Here is a 21,074-nt window from a genome sequence, read left to right as displayed (position 1 = left end):
TTGCACCTTTTGTAATTCTTTTATATTTCTTGAGTATTCTGCCCCTGCCCCTTTTCTTTCATTCTTTTTTCTGTCTGCACTTTAGGTCAGAAAGTTGTTATTGACATAACTTCAAGCTCACGTATTCTTTTTTCGGCCATGTCCAGTTTACTGATGAACTAATCAAAGACTGTTTTAAAAAAAAAATTTTTTTGTAGCATTTCCTTTTGGTTCTTTCTTGGTTTTCATCTTTCTGCTTACATTACCCATCTGTTCCTACATGTTGTCTACTTTTTCCATTAGTGTCCCTAACGTATTAATCCTAGTTATTTTAAACTTCCTGCCTGATAATTCCCGGATCTGTGCTTTGTCTGAGTCTTATTCTGATGCATACTCTGTCTCTTTAGACTGTGTTTTTTCTTGACTTTTAGCATGCCTTGTACTTTTTTGTTGAAGGCTGGGCCTGATGTATGGGTAATAGAGAACTGAGGGAATTATTGGTTAGTGTGAGGTTTTATGTTAATCTGGCTAGGAGCTGGGCTGTGTTGAATTTACTATAGCTCTAGGTGTCAGAGACTTTCTTTTAGCTTCCTTGTTTGTTTCCCCTCTCCCCTCCCCAGTTTTCCTTGGGTTTTCCTAGGAATTCCCTATTAAATAGAGCTTGTGTCTGCAGCTTTCTCAGTTATAAGCAGCTGTCATTATATGATGTATGCTGGTTAGGTTTAGGGAGGGGAAGTGTTTTACAATTTTATAATTAATCTCAGTTTTGTGGAGTCTCTGGGCTGTAACCTTCAGAAGTATTTCTCAGCCTGTTTTTTCTCTCCTTACCTGAGGCAGGAAGGCTAGAAGGTACTGGAAGCTGACTGACCACCTTTCCTCCTTTCTAGTAAGGGTCTGACAAAGTAGTTTTCCTGGAAGGCAGACTTTTGCTATTAAGAACACTCTGGGTGTATTTTTAAATGGTTTCTTTTTCCCTCACCCTTCCTGAATCAGAAGAGGCTCTTGACCATGAGAACCTGGTGGAGTTCCTGGAGTTAAAACCCAGGAAACTGTGGGTTCCCTCTAATTCTGGGTCCCAGGAGTTTTTGACTCTTAAGTTGGTCTACACACAACTTGCATTAGTTTGTCAAAGCTACCATTTAAATGTTCCTACCAGTTACTACCTCCAATATCTTCTGCTTCCAAGAAGGCATCTCAGCTATGATTTTCTGTCTCTCTAAATTTTGGGTGTGGTTGTTTTTCCTGTGACCCCCAATTCTCTGATGAATCTAAGAAAAGTTGTTGATTTTCAGATTGTTCAGTTTTTTTCTTGTTGTGAGGATGGGAGTGATGACTTCCAAGCTCTTTACATGTTAGAATTGAAATCAGAAGTTCAGTTTCACATTATTTTAACCACTTCACATTAATTTGATCATTTGTCTTTTTATTGTTGAGTTGTAAGAGTTCTTTATATATTCTAGACAGTAATCACTTATCAGATAATTTCTGCCATTCTGTGGGTTGTCTTTTCACTTTTTTGATAGTGTCATTTGAAGCACAGAAGTTTTTAATTTTAATGAAGTCCAACTTATCTACTTTTTTCTTTGTTGTTTGTACTTTTGATATTACAGTGAAAAAATCATTTTCTAATCCAAGATCAGAAAGATTTATGCCTTTGTTTTCTTTTGAGTTTTATAGTTTCAGCTTATATACTTAGGTCTTTTCCCCATTTGGAGTGAATTTTGTATATTGTATGAGGTAGGGGTCCAATTGCATTCTTTCTCATGTGGCGATCCAGTTTTTCCAGCACCACTTATTGAGAAGACTGTCCTTTCCTCACTGAACTATCTTGGTTCTTTCATTGGCCATGGAAGTAGGGATGTATTTCTGGGCATGAATTCTATTCCATCGTTTTATGTGTCTCTTCTTATACCAGTACCACAGTCTTGATTATTGTAACTTTGCAGTGAATTTTGATGTGGGGAAATGTCCTCCAGCACTGTTCTTCTTAAAGAAGAAGAAGTTTTGGTCATGCAGATGTCTTGCATTTCCATTCAGCACCCCAAATTCAGTTTGTCAATTTCTATATAGAAGTCAGCTGGGATTTTGATAGGGATTGTGTGAAATCTGTAGTTTCCCATTGTTTCTGGAATCCCACTTCTTTCTTCCAGATTTGATTTCCTTCTTGAATTATATCCTTTAGTAGTTCTTTCAGACTATTCTAATATCCTAAAATGAATCTGAAGTTCGTGAGTGAAATTTATTTTTCTTTAACTCTTCGAATATATTATTTTATTGTCTTTTACTTCCAATGGGATGTCTGTTGTCAGTCTAGTTGTGGGTCTTGTTTTGGTTCTGGTAAATCTGTTTTTCCCTTGAAAACATTTAAGATTGTCTCTGTCTTTGGTGAACTTATTATAATGCTGCTAGGCGCACATTTATGTTTATTTATCCTGCCCAGAACTCAGTAAACCCCTTTAATTTGAGGAGTTGTATCGTCTTCATTCTGAAAAATATTGTATTTTCTCTTTTAATAGCATTCCTTTCATATTCTTTGTATTATTTTTCAAATCTTTCTTCAAATTCACTATTTTTTGTCAGCCAACTACCATTTAATGTATCCCTTGAGTTTTAAAATTTTCTCTCATCATATTTTTCATGTCTAACATTTCTATTAAGTTCCTTTTCAGTGTTTTCTGGTGTTTTTTTCTAATTCCTTGTTCTTTGCCTAATCCTCTTGTTATCTTTTTGAGTGTATTTAACATATTTGTCCTAAAATCTCTTCCTCAGTTCTATTATCCGAGTGCTTGAGATCTACTTTGCTGGCTAATAGGTTTGCTGACTCTCCCCTCTGGTGGCTCACTTCCTTCTGTGGGCCTGAGTTTTCAGAGGGCTCATCTTCCATGGTATCTTATATGTCCTTGACTGCTGAGGAGTCCCTACAAGATGGTTTTGTGTATACCTTTTACTAGTGGGTTTCACAAGATTAATTCCAGATCCATTCTGGGATTTCCAGTCTGTGGGTTTAGCGTGAATTTGGAACTTTCATGGTAAGATAGGAGTGTGGAATTGAGACTCATTAAGGATGACTTTCTTCAAGGCCCCAGAAGCAGGGAGACCACTGACTACTTCTGAAGCTTCCTTTGTAGGATCTCAATATCCTGAGCATTTCCCACAATTACCTGCATATCTTCTTCCTCTTTCTCACCTTCCAGTCCCTCATGGTGTATCCTCAATGCTGTCTCATGTGGTCAAAGCCAATAGCCACACCAGTTCTGATCAATACTGACCTCTTGGCAAGATGGGGCATCGCAGCCCTCTCTCTCCTTGATGTCCTGTCCTCTTGAGGATGGGTTTCCTCCTACCTGCTGACTGCATTCCCTAAGGCACTGGGGCTCTGCTGTCATCCCCCACCCAGCAGTGCCACCCCGTTCTCTGAACTGTAGCTCTTCTGAGCTCCTGGCTTGTCTGTCTAGCTGGCACATCCCCTGGAGAGCCCAATACATGTCTCAGACCAAATAGGTCCCCAGCTCAGCTCTTAATCTGCTCCTTGCCCCAATTCCTGTCCCTCCACGGGGCCCTCTGTAAATGACCCTGGCCCAGTCCCCATCCACCTCTGCTGCCTCCTGTCCCCTCACCCCTGTCAGAGCTATTGCCAAGCTTATTGGTCTCCTGAACCTCTGTCCTTCTCTCTGCACCTCTGGTCCAAGCACTGAGCCTCCCCGTAACACCCGCGTACTGTTCTGCTGAGACTGCCTGGTGGCTCCTGGCGTGCAGTGTGAGCTGGCTGGGTGAAAGGACAGGCCCCTCCCTGTCCCCCAGCTGCCCGGCTCCTTGTCATGCCTCACACTTGCCACCTCCTCTTCTGCAGAGGTCTTTGCCATATACTCCCTCTCCCTTATCCCTCGGCCCCACTGCCAGCTTGAAGCTCTTCTGTTGTTGTTCCCTGCCATCTTTCCTCCAGTGCTGCTCATAGCTGTGCTCATCCCATGGAAACCTGTCTCCAGTGTTACAGGCAGGGTATGTTCCAGCAGGGCCCCATGGGTCCCTGGTGCCAGGGAAGCAGTGTCCAGCACACAGCAGGGTCGAGGCTGGTCACTGTGGGGCCCTCAAGGAGCTAGGAGCCATTTGGGGCCATGGGCTGGAGTTGAAAGACCCGGGTCCATCTGTGTGACCCTGGGCAGACCATGCCCTCTCCAGGCTGCCACTTTCCCTGGATGATTGCTTAGACATCAGATGTGTCAGTGCTCTGTGAAGGCCACTTGTCCCCTATGTCTGTGGACCTCTCTCATCTGTCCCTGCTCTTCACTGGCAGCAGTGTCCTGAAGGGAACCAGCTAGGACTGGACATGTTTATTCCAGATGCTTGAGGCTGGCACAGTGCAAGGGTGGCCCTTGCCAGCTGGGGTCACCAAACCCTGCCTACTGCTACTTCCTCTGAGTGAGGAATGTGGGACCAGCAGGCTGGGCAGCGCAGGAGGTGAAAAGGGACCTGTTTTCACCCCTGTTCCTTCCACTTGGCTTTTTCCATGGCCTTCCTGACTGCAGAACCTCTGGCTCCCTTTCTGAGGGTCTGTGGTCTTGGTGGCTCTTCCTCATCAGCTGTGACTCTGGTATCCCCACCAGGGGGACTCACTGAGCCCAGGAGGGATGAGTGAGGAGCCACTCTGGGTCTGGCGGTTGGTATGACTGAACCGGGCACCCCTCAGGGCTCTGGTGAGGGGTCTTGACCCAGGGCCTGGAGGGCAACAATCCTCTCTGAGCCTTCATTTCTTCTATAAAATGGAGATGCTAATCCCTAAGGATGTTGGATCAGGATCCCACATCCCCTGTGGTTGTGTTGGGAGGTGGGAACCTGCTCATCCCAGAGCCGCTTCCTCCCATGTGCTTGAGTCCTGGGCGCATTTTGTCCTGCCCAACAGTGACTCCCCCTGGATAGTGCTCCCTCTGCTTGGCTCAGCCTGGCAGGGACTGTCCTCACCTGCCGCACCCTCATGTCCCAAATCTGTCCCGAGTGCAGCCAGAGGAATCACTCTCATCCTCATCTGTTGGATGAGGAACCACTCTCATCCTCATCTCCCAACAGGGGCAGGGAGTGGGAGTGGCCTCACTCAACCCTGTGCCTCCTGCGTGTGCCTCTGCCTATTTGTGTCTCGGTGGGAGGAATGGACCCTCATCACAGATATTTCCATTTGTGACTCAGGTGGGACTGGGCATCCCTGCCCCCAGGCAGTGGGGGCTCGGAGGTCAGCACCACATCTCCTTTCTGGTTGGCCCATGGCCCACCGGTGTGGCGCCATGAGCTGGCCTCCTCCTGTGGCCATGGGAGCAGGTGGCCTGTTGTGGGGCAGAAGACTGGGATGTAGCCCTCAGGCTCCAACATTGCTCTGACTGTACCTCCCCACAGTGCTGAGGACGTGGTGGTCCGCGTGCCAGGCAGTCAGCTCACACTGGGCTACATGGAGGAGCACGGCTTCACCGAGCCCATTCTGGTCCCCAAGAAAGATGGGCTGGGCCTGGCTGTCCCAGCCCCCACATTCTACGTCAGCGATGTTGAAAACTATGTGGGTAAGTGTCATCCCCTTCTGGTTGCCATAGGGGCAGGAGGTGGACAGCGCTGGGGGCGCCCACCACCTATGCACACCATCACCTGCACTCTAGCTGCATCCCAGGCGGCATGCAAACAGGGGAGGCTGGAGGCTGATCCTGGTGCTTGCAGATCTGACCCTGAGTCCCACTGAGATGTGTGCCCTCGTAGCGCCTTCCACTCTCAGTCACTCTGGCTGCAAAGTGGGGGCTGCTCTGAGACCCCTTGATTCTGGCAGCTGTAAATCCTATTACCATGGATGACACACGACATTGCCATGTCCTGATCCTTGTGGGGCTGCTTCCCACCCTGGCAGCCTAGCCTGGGTCTGGCCTTCCTCACCTGAATGACAACCAGTCCCCCTATGGTGCCAGGGCCCAGTAAGGCCCAATGCTGCTGGCAGTTCCCATCTTGTGCCCCCTTGCCACGCCTGGTGCTCAGTTGGGCACTTGTGGGTAGAGGAGGTGCCTTGAGGGATGCTGTCCAAGGAACAGCAGCACCAAGAAGCCAGCACACCTGGCGGTGACCCTGACATGGCCAGTGGCCACATGGCCAAGCACTGAGACCTTCTTGGTTGCTGGGCCTTAGGGTGTGTATGCGGCAGCCTGAGAGGCCAGCCAGGAGGAGGAGAAACCCTGAAAAGGCAAATGCCCAGGCCGGGAGGGCCTGCAAGCTGGGCCTGAGCCTGACCCTCTCCCTCTGCACTGTAGGGGGTGGGTGCCGGGGGTGGAATGAGATCCTACACATGCTTCTGGACACACTGCAGCTTCCGCAAGAGGCCATCATGTTCCATTTCAGCAAATGCTGGCATCTCGGCCCTTCTCTGGAGCTACATGTGCCCCTAGGGCCACCTGAGGAGGGTCCTAGGTTAGGTGTCAAGGAGGGTGGGCGGGCATCACAGAAGCAGTCAAATCTCAGGAAGAAGCCAGGCTCAGTGGCTCAGCCTGTAATCCCGTGCCTTTGGGAGGCTGAGGTGAGTGGATTGCCTGAACCCGCGGGTTTGAGACCCGCCTGGGCAGGCGAGACCTCATCTCTACAATAAATCAAACAATTAGCCGGGTGTGGTAGCGCGCACCTGTAGTTCCAGCTACTTGGAAGGCTGAGGTGGAAGGATCGCCGGAGCTCAGCGAGTCGAGGCTGCGGTGGCCGGGAGCGACCACTGCACTCCAGCCTGGGCAACAGAGTGAGACTCCAACTCAAAAAAAAAAAATCTCAGGAAGAAAATCAGAGAGGGCTCATGCAAGGCTTGGTATGGGGTATTGGGGCCCACAGAACGAGGCTAGTTATTTGAGTTCTCACTGGGGTGGGTAGGCTGAGGTCCCAATGTAGGGACTGCCCTGTCCAGGCCAGAATCCAGCACCTGGTCTGCCTGTGCTGCTACACACCTGGCCAACCTGCTCTGAGATGGGTCCTCAGATGGTCTGTGTCTGCTCTGCAGTCAGGCATATTGTGAGCCACTGCTCCTGAGCCCAGTGCTCCTCACTCTCCCAGGTGGTCACAGACCCCCATTGAGGGCATCTCAGCCAGGTGCAGTTCCCGTAATGACCACGGGCATTGGATGAGGGCCTTACCAGGACCAGATGTTATTCAAGCTCTCTCCATGTAGGGACGCGTTTCATCCTGCCACGGTACTGTGAAGTGTCCCACCTTCCCTGCTACCAAGATCCTGAGCTGGCCTGGCCATGAGGGCAGGGCCTGGTTTGTCCCCTGCCCCTGTCCTCCTCACAGCTATGCCCACAGGAGCAGGAGGAGACAGCTCATAGAGACTTTTATGTCCTACATTTTTCTCTTAGATTTTTTTTCTTTAATTTTTTGGGTAGAGACTAGGTCTTGCTATGTTGCCTAGGCTGGTCTTGAACTCCTGGGCTCAAGCAGTCTTCCTACCTTGTCCACAGACCATCTGAGGACCCATCTCAAAGCAGGCTGGCCAGGTGTGTAGCAGCACACACAGACCAGGTGCTGGATTCCGGCCTGGACAGGACAGCCCCTGCATTGTGGCCTGGTATTACAGGCGTGACCCACTGTGCCCAGCCAATTTTTTTGTTTGTTTTGTTTTTGTTTTGTTTTTTAGATGATGGAGATTTTCAAACACAAAATGGGAAAAATAAACAGGAGGCCACCCAGTGCTGGGCGCAAAGCTGCCAGCTTTTGTTTGATTTTACCCCACCTTTCTTTTTTCCTGAAGGATTTTAAAGAAAATTCTTTTTATATATATCATTTCACTCATAAAAATTCTACCATGCAGCTGTAACAGACAGTTTTAAAAATATAACCCCAAATTCCACAATTGCACCCTACAATATTAGCAATGATTCCTTGACAGTAGGTAGGACCTGGTTGAATTCTTCCCAGTTGCCTCAAAAATGCCTCTTTACATGTGACTGTGAAATCCCCATGGTGCTTTTGGGTTTTGTTTCCCTAAAGTTTCTTCTTTCAATACCTCCCCTTACATCCCATCAACTTGTTAGAGAGGCCTGCCAGTCCTACAGTTTCCCACAGCTGGCATTTGGGTGTCAGTGTCCCAGTGGTGTCTTTTGGCAGATCCCCCCAACCTTGGTGTTTCCTAAAAACTCATTTGAGGTCCACCTGACTTGCACTCAGGTTTTGGGTGCAGGACTCCCTGGGATGGCTGTGTCTCTGCCCTCAAGGCCTGCTGTGCCTGGCCACACTCTTATGGTGACAGGCACAGTCAGTGGCCTGGGCCTCTAGCCTCATCTGTCCACAGAACCCCTCATGGTCTTGCATTTTGGGGTCCAGCAGCCATGGGCAACTGTTGCGAAGGACAAGTTGGAAAATCATGTCCTTTCTTCTCCTTCTCTCACTTACAAGTCTTCTCTAAAGAATGTGCTGTCCTCAGTTAATCTTGTCCTGAACTTTTCCTCAACTACAGAGAAGGCCTGTGTTGTATTTTAAGATAATGAGAAATGCAAGGTTTTTTGATTAAGATGTAGGTATGGCCCACAAGTACTTGGAACACACACTGAAGTGAGTTTGTTGTCTGTCTGAAGTTCACACTGGCCGGGCATCTTGTGTCTATTGCTCACCTGGCCCCCTTGCTGAAGCCTATGGTGTGGCCTTGCAGCATCACTGGGTCAAGACAGGCAAACAGCTGGTGAGTGGGGTTGGATGCGGGCACCCAGGGTCTCCATGTCCAGCCCCTGGTGGCCACTACCATGCGTGAGGGCTGCTGAGGCCATGCGAGTGTCCGTCATCATCCCCGAGCATCCTGGCCTCAAGGGAGACCACACCACCCTCCTGGGTGCTCACCCGCCTCCTGCCACCTCCCTAGGGCCAGAGCGGAGTGTGGATGTGACGGATGTCACCAAGCAGAAGGACTGCAAGATGAAGCTCAAGGAGTTTGTGGACTATTACTATAGCACCAATCGCAAGCGGGTCCTCAATGTCACCAGCCTCGAGTTCTCTGACACCAGGTGAGTGCAGTCACCCATGTGGGACTGGGTTGGAGGCTGCATCCTTGGTGGGTGCCACAAAGGTGAGGTTGGAGGTCTTGGAGAGTAAGTTGCTACGCATGACACATGCTGGTGTTTCCTGGTTTTCTCTCTTTAAAAAATTTTCTAATTTGTAAAAGCTTTCCCACAGCTGTTTCTCTTCTAAAGTATGGAAGTGATAGGTTGTGAATGGCAGAAAAATAAGGGGCCAAAAGGCAAATCCTCTCTGGCCAGTGTCCCTCCCACCCCTCAGGGAGAATCATGGTAACAGTAGAGAGTTGTTTCTTCCAGAATGCACACTCATGACACACTTGTGACACACTCAGGACACACACACACTCAGGACACACAGTGGACACATGGACACTCAGACATACTCAGACTCTCATGGACACTTGTGACACACTCAAAGCACTCTCACACAAACACATAAGCACACTCATGAGCTCACTCACATGGACACAGGCACACTCATGACACACGAGCACATTCACAGACACACTCGTGGACACTTATGACACTTACGGACACACCCACCAACACTCATGACACACTCGCAACGCACTGACATGCTCACACCCATTCATGGACACACAACACACTTTTATTCATGGCCACAACTAGACACATACTCATGGGCACTCATGACACAAACCTACTCACAGACATGCCAACACATGATATACTTACTCATGGACACACCAACACACTCGTGGCATACTTACTCATGGATAAGCACAACACACTTGTAGACACTCATGACACAGTCACCAACACACTGACATACTCACAACATACTTGTGACACCCATGACACATGCACTGACACTCATGACACATTCATGACACATCAACACTCAGGCACCTCACCAATACTGACACTCACTGACACATCAACACCAAAACACTCGCTGACATACCCACTGAAATACCACCACTCACTAATACACTCACCAATACTCACTGACACCGACACACTTCCAACACAGCCATGAATATACTTATGATGGGCTCATGATGCACATGTCCTCCACACACGGAGACGCCGAGTCCCCGACACGTTCACTGATGTTTACATTGCACATCCCTGGCACACTTTCCAGCACCCTCACATGCATGTGAACATTGACACTGCCACGCTGTCATGGGATCTCACTAGGCAGCTACTCTGTGACAACCCCCTGCCTTCTCTGGCAGCAAGACCCCTGCACACATGTGCCACGCTTGATCTGATTCCACCGAGTTCCAGGCATTTGTTGTTTCAGTCACCATGGGTGGGAGCTTCCCCCTTCAGGGTTGGTCATGTGCCAGCTTTGCTTCCTAGTGGTAGTATAGTTGGCCCACCTCTGTGACTGTGATCCTGTGCTCCCCCAGTGGCCATGGTCCATGCCCACCCCTCATTCTACCCCTTACTTCCTCCCATCAGCTCCCATGGGAAAGATCTGGAATGCTTACTTACTGTGAGGCATGAGTGGCTCAGAATGCTTTCATTTTTGCATCATTTCTACTTTGGGTACTTTCAAAAGCACATGTGATAACACCTGTGCCTAAGGGCAGGTAGGAAAGGCAAAAGAATTATTGAATCCACAAGAAAGAGAAAAGTTGTGTACAACTATGCCAGGAGCCATAAAAAGATATTGTAACTGAGTATTGATTCTTGTTTGAGCTTCCTAATAGCAAAGACAAAAAGGGAAATGGGCTGGATTATGGTGACATAGAAAGTGGTATATGTTGCTTTGGTACCAAAAAGGACATACTGAGTCATGTCTCCATCAACTGAATTTGCTACCCTGCAGAGGGCGTCATTCCAGAGACACCTTGTGATGGAACTGTGGGGAGATGGTGCTTAGACCTGGGGTCCCCCCTTCGGCCTCCTAGGGTTACCTGTTTGCCTCCTGTGTCTCCCCTGGCCCAGTCCAAGGTCAGTTAGGGGGTCATTTGCTGCTTTTGCTGGCACTTACATACCAGGGTAGTCATATGGGCGTGGGTCAGGGCTCTGAGAGTCTGTGTACACCATCTAAGAGGCAGCGAGTGTGGTCTCCACTTCATTGGTAAGTACATTCCCAAATATATTGACCAGGCTGCGAAAGTCAGACCCAACCCTGTGGGCTGTCTGGGTGCCCCACAGTGACCAATGCACCCCCAGACCACAAAGGTACCTGTGTGGTGGATGGTGGGTGATGCACCTGCTGCCTGTCATTCTTACACACAAGTCACATCTGAACTCTTGCCCATAGTGGCCTTGGGTATTCACGGGGGCTTTGGGACTCCTCAACTCATAGAAAGGGCTGACTTTGCACCTGAGGAGCCTGCCAGGCCTGGGAAAGGGGGACATCTGGGGCTATGTCAGGAGGCAGGAGCAGCCCATCCTCCCATGGTGTATGGTGTGTGAGGACAGGGCCAAGCTGGATTGAGAGGCTCCTGAGAGAGAGGGGGACCCTCCCCTGGGGGCAGTGATGCACCCAGGCTACAGGAGGGATGTGACTAGAGACAATGAAAACTCCTGGGGGGAAAAGGGTCCTGGTTTGGAGCATGCCAGAGAGTCACAGGTGAGAGTCTCTGGTTGAGGCTGATGAGGTCAGAGACGGGTCCCACCTGTGACTTGTGACAGGCTCACCTGATGGGCACGGCTTCTGAATAGGGGCAGTAGCAATTCCAGGCAGTGACAGAGATATGACAGCGCCCATCTAGCTGGAGGCAGCAGGAACTCCTGGATCCGCTTCTCATTAGCAGCTGAAATGTTCCAGCACAGGTGTGACTGAGCTTGACCCTTCTGATGCGATGTTGAACATTTCATCCAGGGCAGTGACATTTTGCTGAACCCAAGGCTGCCTTTGCCTTTCCCTGTTTTCCCTGATGATGTGTGTTGACTGGCTTTGATGGCTACCCAATGTGACAGGGAGTTGGCAGCCTGTTGTCCCCTCTGGAGGCAGTGGCTGTTACTCAGGGAGCTCCAGGAGGTGCTTGGGTTGCACTTGAGGAGTGACACATGCAGGACCTCATTATGCCATAGCTGCACAAGTGTGGCCAACCAGAGACTCACCTTCCAGTGTCCCAGGAGAGGGAGCTTCCATGGGTGGTTGGGCTTTGGGCCTCCTCCTTGCTGTTTTCTGGGGGGAAGCCAACACTGGGCCTGGTCTCCTGCATGGCCAGGTCCAGCAGCCAGGCTGGTTCTGGCCTCTAGGACTCCCAGCTTGCTCATCTGTGAAATGGGAGCAATGCCCACAGCCCACAGGTGGTGAGACAGTGTGGGATATGCCTTGCAGAGCGCCTTTCCCATCCCGGGGGGTGGGGAGGGCATGGAGATTGTGGTCTCAGTACCTTCCTCGTCAACCACACTCCCTCCTGCTCCAGAATGTCTAGCTTCGTGGAGCCGCCAGACATCGTGAAAAAGCTGTCCTGGGTAGAAAACTACTGGCCTGACAACGCTCTTCTGGCCAAGCCCAAAGTGACCAAATACTGCCTGATCTGCGTGAAGGACAGCTACACTGATTTCCACATCGACTCTGGGGGCGCCTCTGCCTGGTACCACGTACTCAAGGTGAGCCCCACTCCCTGCCATCCCACCCTTGGTGCAGCCATGGTCCGTCCACAACATTGTCCCCATGAGCCCTGACTATGGCCAGGAAGCCACCTCCAGGAGGACACTAGGATGCCCAACTCTGGGACAGGAGGCTGTGGAGGCGTTTCTGGGTAGAGGGGCTGGGGTGCATGTGGGACCAGAGAACCACACGAGTGTCTTCTTTTTCTAATGGGATCGAGGCTGGCTGCAATTAGGTGAGGCCACTGAGTGAGGTGGGTGTTGGGAGGACATCTTGGAAGAGGGTCAGCCAGAGCCATGGCCCTGCACAGAGCCACAGGCAGGCAGTAGGTGTGTCTGACTGGCAGGAAGGACTGGAAGGCTCATCACGGGGAGCAAAGATGGGAAGCCAGAAGAAATGAGATGTGAATTACAATAAAAAGAAGTAAAGCGACCCTGAACTTTGGGTTCCACCAGCTACAAACCGGGTTTCTCCTACCAGCTGGGGCTGGGATGGGCACAGGTGCTGGTCCGATGTTGGAAGCCCTGAGCAAGTTTCTGGGGTATCCTCAGGACTGTCTTTGTTCTGGTGCATGAAGACAAGCATCTCGTTGCACTGGGTGCAGTCCCACCGGGGGCTTGACCTGGGGCCTCCTGGGAAATGGTGGCAGTCCATTAATCTGACCTGGGGTCCAAGTGGCCCTCAAGAGCTAGCTGTCTACAGCCTCCTTTACCCCCAGACCCTCATCTATAGGCTGCAGAGTGTGTGTATGGGTCTGGGCTGCGCTGGGGGCTTGTGTACCAGAGCATTCCTGACATGAAAAGCATGTGTGCTACCATGGGGCAGGTGGGAACATGGGCCTGGGCAGGTGCTGCTCAAGTCAGGACTTGTCACTTTCCCTCAGCAGCCCAGGGCATGGTGGCTTCTTCTTCCCCTCAACAGCCCAGCCTTGTGGGCTTTCCCCCTAGCAACCCAGGGCATGGTGGGCCCCCCAATGTCCCTGGCATTTGTGAGCTCCCCCACAGCAGCCCAGGGCATGGTGGGCTTTGTCCCCTCATAGTGTCTCAGGACTTATGGGCTCTCCCCAGCAACCCAGAGCATGGTGGGCCCCCCAGTGACCCTGGCATTTGTAGGCTCCCCCCCCCACAGCAGCCCACAGCATGGTGGGCTATGTCCTCCCACAGCATCTTAGGACTTGTGGGTTCCCCCCAGCAGCCCCAGGGCATGGTGGCTCCCACCCCTAGCATCCTGGTATGGGCGGCTCTGCCAACAGGCTCTTTTGGCAGGGGGAGAAGACCTTCTATCTCATCCGGCCGGCCTCGGCCAACATCTCCCTGTATGAGCGCTGGCGGTCGGCCTCGAACCACAGCGAGATGTTCTTTGCTGACCAGGTGGACAAATGCTACAAATGTATCATCAAGCAGGGCCAGACCCTCTTCATCCCCTCAGGTGAGCATGGGAGGCTCTGGGGACATGGGTCCTTTACTTGCTGACCTTCATCAAGGCTGCACTCTGTGCCCCCTGCCACATCCCACCATGGGGGTCTCCCGGCATCCTGGTATGCCTGGCGTGCCCACTCCCTTGCCCTGGGCTTGCTGCCAACCTCAGCCCAGTCACCACTGAGGGGCCAGCTGTGGAAGTGTGTTCTGTGGTCCACATGGGCATGCTTTGCCACTGGAGCCAGCCCCCTCCATGACTTGGTGAAGCTCACCAAGGCCTCCCATGGCATGAGAGATCCAGCCTAGAGGGCCCTATGGAGGAGGCCACGGCTCCACAGACAGGGAGACTGGCTGGGAGGAGGGTGCTGAAGGAGCCATGGTGCTACAGACAGGAAGGCCCGCAGGGGAGAGGCCATAGTGCCACAGACAACAAGGCCAGCCAAGGAGGAGAGTGCTCACTGCCAACTTAAAACATTTTATTATGGGACATTTTGAATCTATGCTGAAGGAGACCATGTGGCATGGGCAGCTGTGGGCGTAGATGATATTTGGGTAAATCTCAGATATCTGTTTCACTCATGAATGTGCTGCTCTTTCCGAGAGCTGGCCTTTCCCTTTAAAGTACCATTATTGCAATGTTGTTGTCATCTCTTACAAATGAACAATGAGCAGAGGTACCTTAGGGTCATCAAACAACCAACTGATGTTCAGAGTTCCTTATTATTTTATAGGTTCCACCCCCACCTTATTTTTCTGAGTTGGGGTTTCACTCTGCCACCCAGACTAGAATGTAGTAGCACAATCATGTCAATCATGGCTCATGGCAGCCTCAACCTCCTGGACTCAGGTGATACTGCTGCCTCAGCCTCCTGAGTAGCTGGGACTACAGGTCCATGCTACCATACCCAGCTAATTTTTTTGAAAAAATTTCTTTTTGTAAAGACAAAGTTTCCTTATTTTGCCCCAGGCTGGTCTCAAACTCATGGGTTCAAGTGATCCTCCTGCCTTAGCCTCCCAAAGTGCTGGGATTGCAGGCATGAGCCACCACACTCAGCCTTTTCCTCCATTTTCAATCAGCATCCAAATGAGGTCCTCACATTTCAATTGATCAAAAGCCTCTGAATCTTTGCTAACCCTTGGATTCCCCCAGCTTCCTCACAGTCACAGTTACTTCTGGAAGAACTATGGATTTCATGAAGTCTGGCCCAGGCTCTGTCTGGGATAATCTGGGACCCAATCCTAGCCCTAGGGGATGGCCTCACCTTGCCTCCTCCAGCCCCTGCACGTGGTGGTCGGGGATGCCAGGCAGCCAGACCCATGATGGACTCCCTCCCTTGGTCTGAGTACTGACCTCATGTGGCCTGAGTAACCACTCAGCTCTTGGCCTCAGTTTCCCCATCTGTATAGTGCAGGGCTGGATTGAGCAGTCTGTGCCGCCTCTGACAGGGTTTCTCCCTGACCTCCTTCTAAGGAGGGAAGAGTGGTGCCAACGAGCTACTTCCAGGGAGGCCCTGGGCTTGGGGAAGCTCCAGAGGCAGGCAGGTGCTGAGGCATGAACAGGCAGTAGCCGGAGCCTGGGCCAGGAGGCAGTGCTGTTCCATGCCGTACCCGGGTCTAGAGCCAGTGTGGCCTGCCCCAGGCTCATGAGAGCCGGCGTGCAGGAGTGAGGTGGAGGCCCAGCAATATCCCATATCTCTCCCAGGCTGGATCTATGCCACGCTCACCCCGGTGGACTGCCTGGCCTTCGCGGGACATTTTCTCCACAGCCTGAGTGTGGAGATGCAGATGAGGTAGAGCCGGCCCTCCAGCCACTGTCGGGTACCATGGTGCTAGTCTCGGCTTGGCCCGCCTGTCTGCCCTGCTGAGCCTTCTCGTGATGTAGGGGGAAAGGGGAGGTGGGCCCCGGGATTCTACAGGCGCTGGAAGTTGTGGGTGCTGGACATCGCCCTTGGTGGCTTTGGGGTCACTTGAAAGCCCGCTGCCTTCTTTTTCTGGGTACTGACTGAGCTGTCATGGGCCCGAGGCCTGTGCCCATGCTAGCTGGTTGTCCCTCAGTCCACCCAGTGGGGAGGCTGAGCTGGTGTGGCCAGGGCGTGGCTGGGGCGTGGATTCACCCTCTAGGGTCACCTGCTTGGTACTCAGGGCACTGCTCCTTTGCTGTGGCTTCCAGAGCATACGAAGTGGAGAGGAGGTTGAAACTGGGCAGCCTGACTCAGTTTCCCAACTTTGAAACTGCCTGCTGGTACATGGGGAAGCACCTACTCGAGGCATTCAAAGGTACGGTCACTCCAGAGTGAGTGTCTGAGCCTGTGGCTCTTGGCTGTGGGGTGTCCAGACCTGGGTTAGGGCTCATTGTCTGGATGTGAGTGCTGCCTTCTTGTGGACTGAGCAAATCCCCTCAGGACTCAGCCTCCTGGGTCTCAGTTTTCCCATCTGTACAATGCAGGACTAGATTTAACAGGCTGGGCTTTTCCTGCCAGGAGGGCTGTGCCATCTTTTAGGAACAGTGCTGGGCTGAGGTTAAGAGGGACAAGTGTGCTGTGACTTTGGTGGCTGTGACCTCAGTGCAGGCTTAATAGTGCCTGCTCCACACTTCACACAGACTTCCGTTGTGAGGTGGAGGGCCCCTCCTCTGTAACTAGCTGAGGGTGGGTATGAGTAGGTGCCAGGTCCCCTTGGGGTCCCTCAGGGACGTGGTGGCTGGACCATGAGGCAGGCTAGTAGTTCAGTCCTGGCCCTCCATGGGTACTCTCTAACGTCCCTGGGCCACAACCTCTGTCCAAGGCCTTTCCTGGTCACACCCTCAGAGGTGACAGAGGTGGCCTTGGGACCACCACCCCTGTTTAGGTCTCCAGACTCATGCAGCAGCATGAGGGCACTGAAGTACTGGCATGTGCGACTTCTGCTTTAGGGCTACCCTCGCTAGAAGGTGCTCTTTTTGGTTCTGATGACAGTCACAAGCTGAGATGGTTTGATCCAGAACACTTGGCACTTCAGCTGAGTGTGAGAAGCTAAAAATGGCACTTAGGCTCGGCCGACCAGGCTTCAGTGGAGTCTTTCCACTGCTCCCCAGACTCAGGGCCATGAGTATGACTCTGGCAGAGGGGCATGCTCAGGCGGGGAGGCAGGGTGGGGCAGCGCGGGAAGCCCACAGGGGCTGCCTGACTGCTAGGCCACCCTGGCCAGGTCCTCTGACCTATCTGTGCCTGGGCCCTTGGACAGTTCAGTGCCCACAGCCCAGGGACCTGGGCCCTCCAAGCAGGGTGGTGGGGTATGCATTTTCTTTTGGGGTGACCCCAGTGGGAACCCACCACCCAGCCAGGCCATGGCTGCTCCTTCCCCAGTGCTGAGGGGCCACATGAGGTGGAAATGAGGCAGGGTCTAGCGTGCTCGATGTGGGGTATTGGGACATCACGTGCCTGGCTCCTGGTGTGACTGTGGCCCCTTGCTCAGGCAGGGCTGGGGCACTGGATAGAGAGGGAAGAGCCGGGCATCTGGGTTCAGGGCCTGGCAGTGAATGGTGGAGGATGGCAGGATGGACCTTCCCACTCAAGGCTGGCTGCCAGGAGGATGAGCATCCTGGGTTCCAAGAGGGACCGTTGGCAGTTGGGCAAGTGGCTGTGGACAGAGGCCTCTGGAGGGCTGGGCTCTGCACATTCCCCAGGCCAGCTGCATGGGTGGGTGTACAGTCACCTGTGGTCCATGGACTGGGTGCCCCTACCTTACTTACTGTCTCCCCGCCAGGCGCTCACAAATCCGGGAAACAACTGCCTCCTCATCTCGTCCAAGGAGCTAAAATTCTCAATGGTGCTTTTAGATCATGGACGAAGAAGCAGGTAGGAGTCAGGTCACAAGTGTCCTAGGACCAGGGAGCAGGTGATGGGCGGGAAGATCCTCTGGAGACCTGGGAATGATGTTCAGGGTTCTACCTGCCTCAGTGAACCCAGACACTTGCATGGGCCATGCCCCACTCCCCATAGACAGGGCCATCTGTGGAGCAGGGGTAGCAGATGAGACTGAGAGCCCCCAGCTTCAGGGGTTACGGGCAGCATGGTGGTGGTGGTGGGAGGTGGGTGAGAGGGCATCAGCCTGCCCTGGGAGGAAGACCCATCTGAGGGCAGGGGATAGATGGACTGTGGCGGGGCTGCCACTGTGTGGGCACAGAAAGGCCCAGAACCCAGCAGGGCAGGGAGGGACCTGGGGGCTCCACTGGCCTGATTACCAGATATCCGGTTCTGGACAGGCCCCCTCTTGGATCCTTCCAGGAGCCCCAGTGTCAGCTCAGAGCCTAGCTGCCTGGCACTGCCCCTAGCCACTTGCTCTGTGACATGGGCAGCCCTTCCCTGCGCCCACAGCCCCATGACACTATTGTAAGAGCTCCCTTGGGCACGAGGAAGCTGCTTTTCCAGTGGAGAACCCAGGCGGCCAGCTTCCTGCTTCTCTCAGCATCTTGCTTGGAGTTTGGCCACAGAAGGGACAGGAGTGTCCTGCTTAGCCTGGGTGCCCTTGGGGATCATGTTTTCTGCCTGGGGCTCTCCCTGTGCAGTGCCACTGTGCCTGCCCCCAGCCTGAGGAAGGAGGACTCCCTCCCAAGTCAGAGAAAGTCGGTGTAGTTTGTAGGGGCCTTCAGGAGGAAAGGCTGGCAGAGAACACCACGTGCAACCCACCTCTCTCATGGGTGTCAGGTGGGAAAGGCAGTCAGTGCTCTCCCAGGGCCACCCTTCAGCCACCATCTCCCCAGGCCTCAAGGCCAGGGACAATTTAGGGCCTCTCTCTACCTCACCTGAGCTGCATGGCCAGGTGGAGTGGCCTCATGACCAGGAAGAAGGGATGGAGCTCAAGTCCGTGCCATAGCCTGCTGGTGGTGACCTCAGCAAGCTCATCCCCTCTGGGGCTCGGTTTGTCCACCTGTAGGTGGGGACCAGAGTAGAGACTTCTCGCTGGACCAGAGTCTGGCTGGAGATGTGGGTCCAAGTGTCCCAGGACCTCATGCAGCCAGGCTACATGCTAAGGCAGACCTTTACCCCATGCCTGTCTGGGTGGCTGGGGGTCCTGACTGGGCAGGTCGGGGACGTCCTGGAGATGCAGGAGGTGCAGGAGCCACAGGGTCCAAGCAGGTGCTTACATGGATCTGGCTGTCCACAGGCCTTGGCAGAGCATGAGGACGAGCTCCCAGAGCACTTCAAGCCTTCGCAGCTCATCAAAGACCTGGCCAGAGAGATCCGGCTCAGCGAGGTAGGCTGTGATGGGTGCCGGCTGGATGAGGGAGGCCTGCCTGTGCTTCTCAGGACCTGGGGGCCAGCCTGGCCAGAGCTACTGATGTGGGAAGGCCCATGTCCCTGATGGCCCTCCTGTACTCTCCTGGGTAGGCTTGTCTACGTGAGGCACAGAGTCCTAGGTCTCTGGGTGGGCTGCAGTATTCTCGTGTGAGTGTGTTGGGAATGAGAGATGGCACGGACCTCTGCAGCTCCCACAGAGGGGGGCATTCTGGGGGAGGAGCCCCCTCGACCTAGCCCTTTGGATCCCAGCTCATGTGAACCCGGAGGAGCCCCCCAGTCCCTGTGCTCAGGATAGGACAGAGGAACCCTAGGGACATAAGGGATCAAGTGGCTAATGGTATGGACAGGTGTGAGTGACTGGCTGTAGGTGTGTCACATAATGGTAGGGGGTAGGTGTGAGCATGTTATATGATGGTGGGGGCGCAGGTGTGAGTGTGTCACACAATTGTGTAGGGAGGTGTAAACATGTCACACAATGGTGTGAGTGGGTGTGAGTGTATCACTCGGTGGGGGCAGGTGTGAGTGTAAGCCTGCCACACAGCAGTGTGAGTGGGTGTGTCGCATGATGAGGGTGGTCGTGAGCATGTCACATGATGATGGGGCAGGTGTGTGTCACATGATAGTGTGGGCAGGTATGAGCATGCCACACAATGGTGGGAGTAGGTGTGAACATGTCATATGATGGTGTGAGTGGGTGTGAACATGTTACTTGATGGGAGGAGTGGGTGTGAGTAGGTGTGTCACATGGGGGTGGGTGTGAACATGTCACCTGATAGTGGGAGCAGAGGTGAGTGGGTGTGATCCTGTCACACAATGGTGGGGGCTGGTGTGAGCATGTCACTCAATGGTGGGAGCAGATATGAGTGGGTGTGAGTGTAGCACACAATGGTGGGGATAGATGTGAGCCTGTTACATGATACGGGTGGGTGTGAGCATGTCAATGGTAGGAGTGGGTGTGAGTGGGTGTGAGCATGGCACACAATGATGGAGGTCGGTGTGAGTGTATCACACAGTGGTATGGCCAGGTATAAACATGTCACATGATGGGGATCTGAGAGTGTCATGATGGTGGAGGTGGGTGTGAGTCTATTACATGATGGTGATGGTGGGGGTCGGTGAGGGCATGTCACTTGATGGTAGGGGCAGGTGTGTGTGGGTGTGAACATGGCACATGATGGTGTGGGCCTGTGGGAGGGCTGAGCCCCTCTGGATATCCAGAGTCCTGGCGTGTGGACTCTCTGGGCCCCAGCTTGGCAGCAGTGGCATGTGACCTTCTCCTCTCCGTACCCAGAATGCCTCCAAAGCCATCCGACCGGAAGTGAATGCCATCGCCTCCTCAGAGGAAGTCTGTGACGGGGACCGGGAGAAGGAGGAACCCCCCTCTCCCATTGAGGCCACTCTGCCACGATCCCTCCTGGAGAAAGTGTCCAAAAAAAAGACTCCCAAAACTGTGAAGTTGCCCAAGCCGTCCAAAATCCCCAAGCCCCCAAAGCCTCCCAAGTCCCCAAAGCCCCCCAAAGCCCTGAAGCTCAAGGATGGGGGCAAGAAGAAAGGGAAGAAGCCCCGGGAGTCAGCCTCACCCACCATCCCTAACCTGGACCTGCTGGAGGCCCACACCAAGGAGGCGCTGACCAAGATGGAGCCTCCCAAGAAGGGCAAGGTGGGCTCCTCCTTCCACTCTTGGCCTCACATCTCACCTGGGCCTCACATCTCACTTGTCCTCATTCTTTGGGCTCCTGGCTGGATGGGGAGGTAGGGACATCACAGGCAGCCCTCTGCAGTGTCCAGCAGGACGAGGCCACTGGGAGGGTATAGGGTCTGGGCCTTACAGGGAGTCCAGTCT

General features: G+C 52.9%; 1 protein-coding gene across 2 annotated transcripts in view; it reads left to right on the top strand.

Annotated features, from left to right (window-relative positions):
- Positions 1–21,074, top strand: part of PHF2 (PHD finger protein 2) — a 48,059-nt gene that overhangs the window by 12,066 nt on the left and 14,919 nt on the right. For both annotated transcript variants that reach the window (XM_008058763.2, XM_021712720.1), the window contains exons 3-11: positions 5,365–5,525; positions 8,834–8,975; positions 12,347–12,533; positions 13,800–13,962; positions 15,655–15,742; positions 16,123–16,229; positions 17,697–17,788; positions 19,098–19,187; positions 20,523–20,891. In XM_008058763.2, coding sequence (XP_008056954.1) covers positions 5,417–5,525; positions 8,834–8,975; positions 12,347–12,533; positions 13,800–13,962; positions 15,655–15,742; positions 16,123–16,229; positions 17,697–17,788; positions 19,098–19,187; positions 20,523–20,891 — 1,347 coding nt within the window. In that variant the 5' untranslated portion in view covers positions 5,365–5,416. The remainder of the gene's footprint in view (positions 1–5,364; positions 5,526–8,833; positions 8,976–12,346; positions 12,534–13,799; positions 13,963–15,654; positions 15,743–16,122; positions 16,230–17,696; positions 17,789–19,097; positions 19,188–20,522; positions 20,892–21,074) is intronic.

Source organism: Carlito syrichta, unplaced genomic scaffold (genome assembly GCF_000164805.1).
Source record: "Carlito syrichta isolate Samal-C Ts95f unplaced genomic scaffold, Tarsius_syrichta-2.0.1 Scaffold303625, whole genome shotgun sequence".
NCBI classification, from domain to species: Eukaryota; Metazoa; Chordata; class Mammalia; order Primates; family Tarsiidae; genus Carlito; species Carlito syrichta.
Note: the sequence above shows the minus strand (reverse complement) of the source record. Positions and strands in the feature narration are given on the sequence as shown.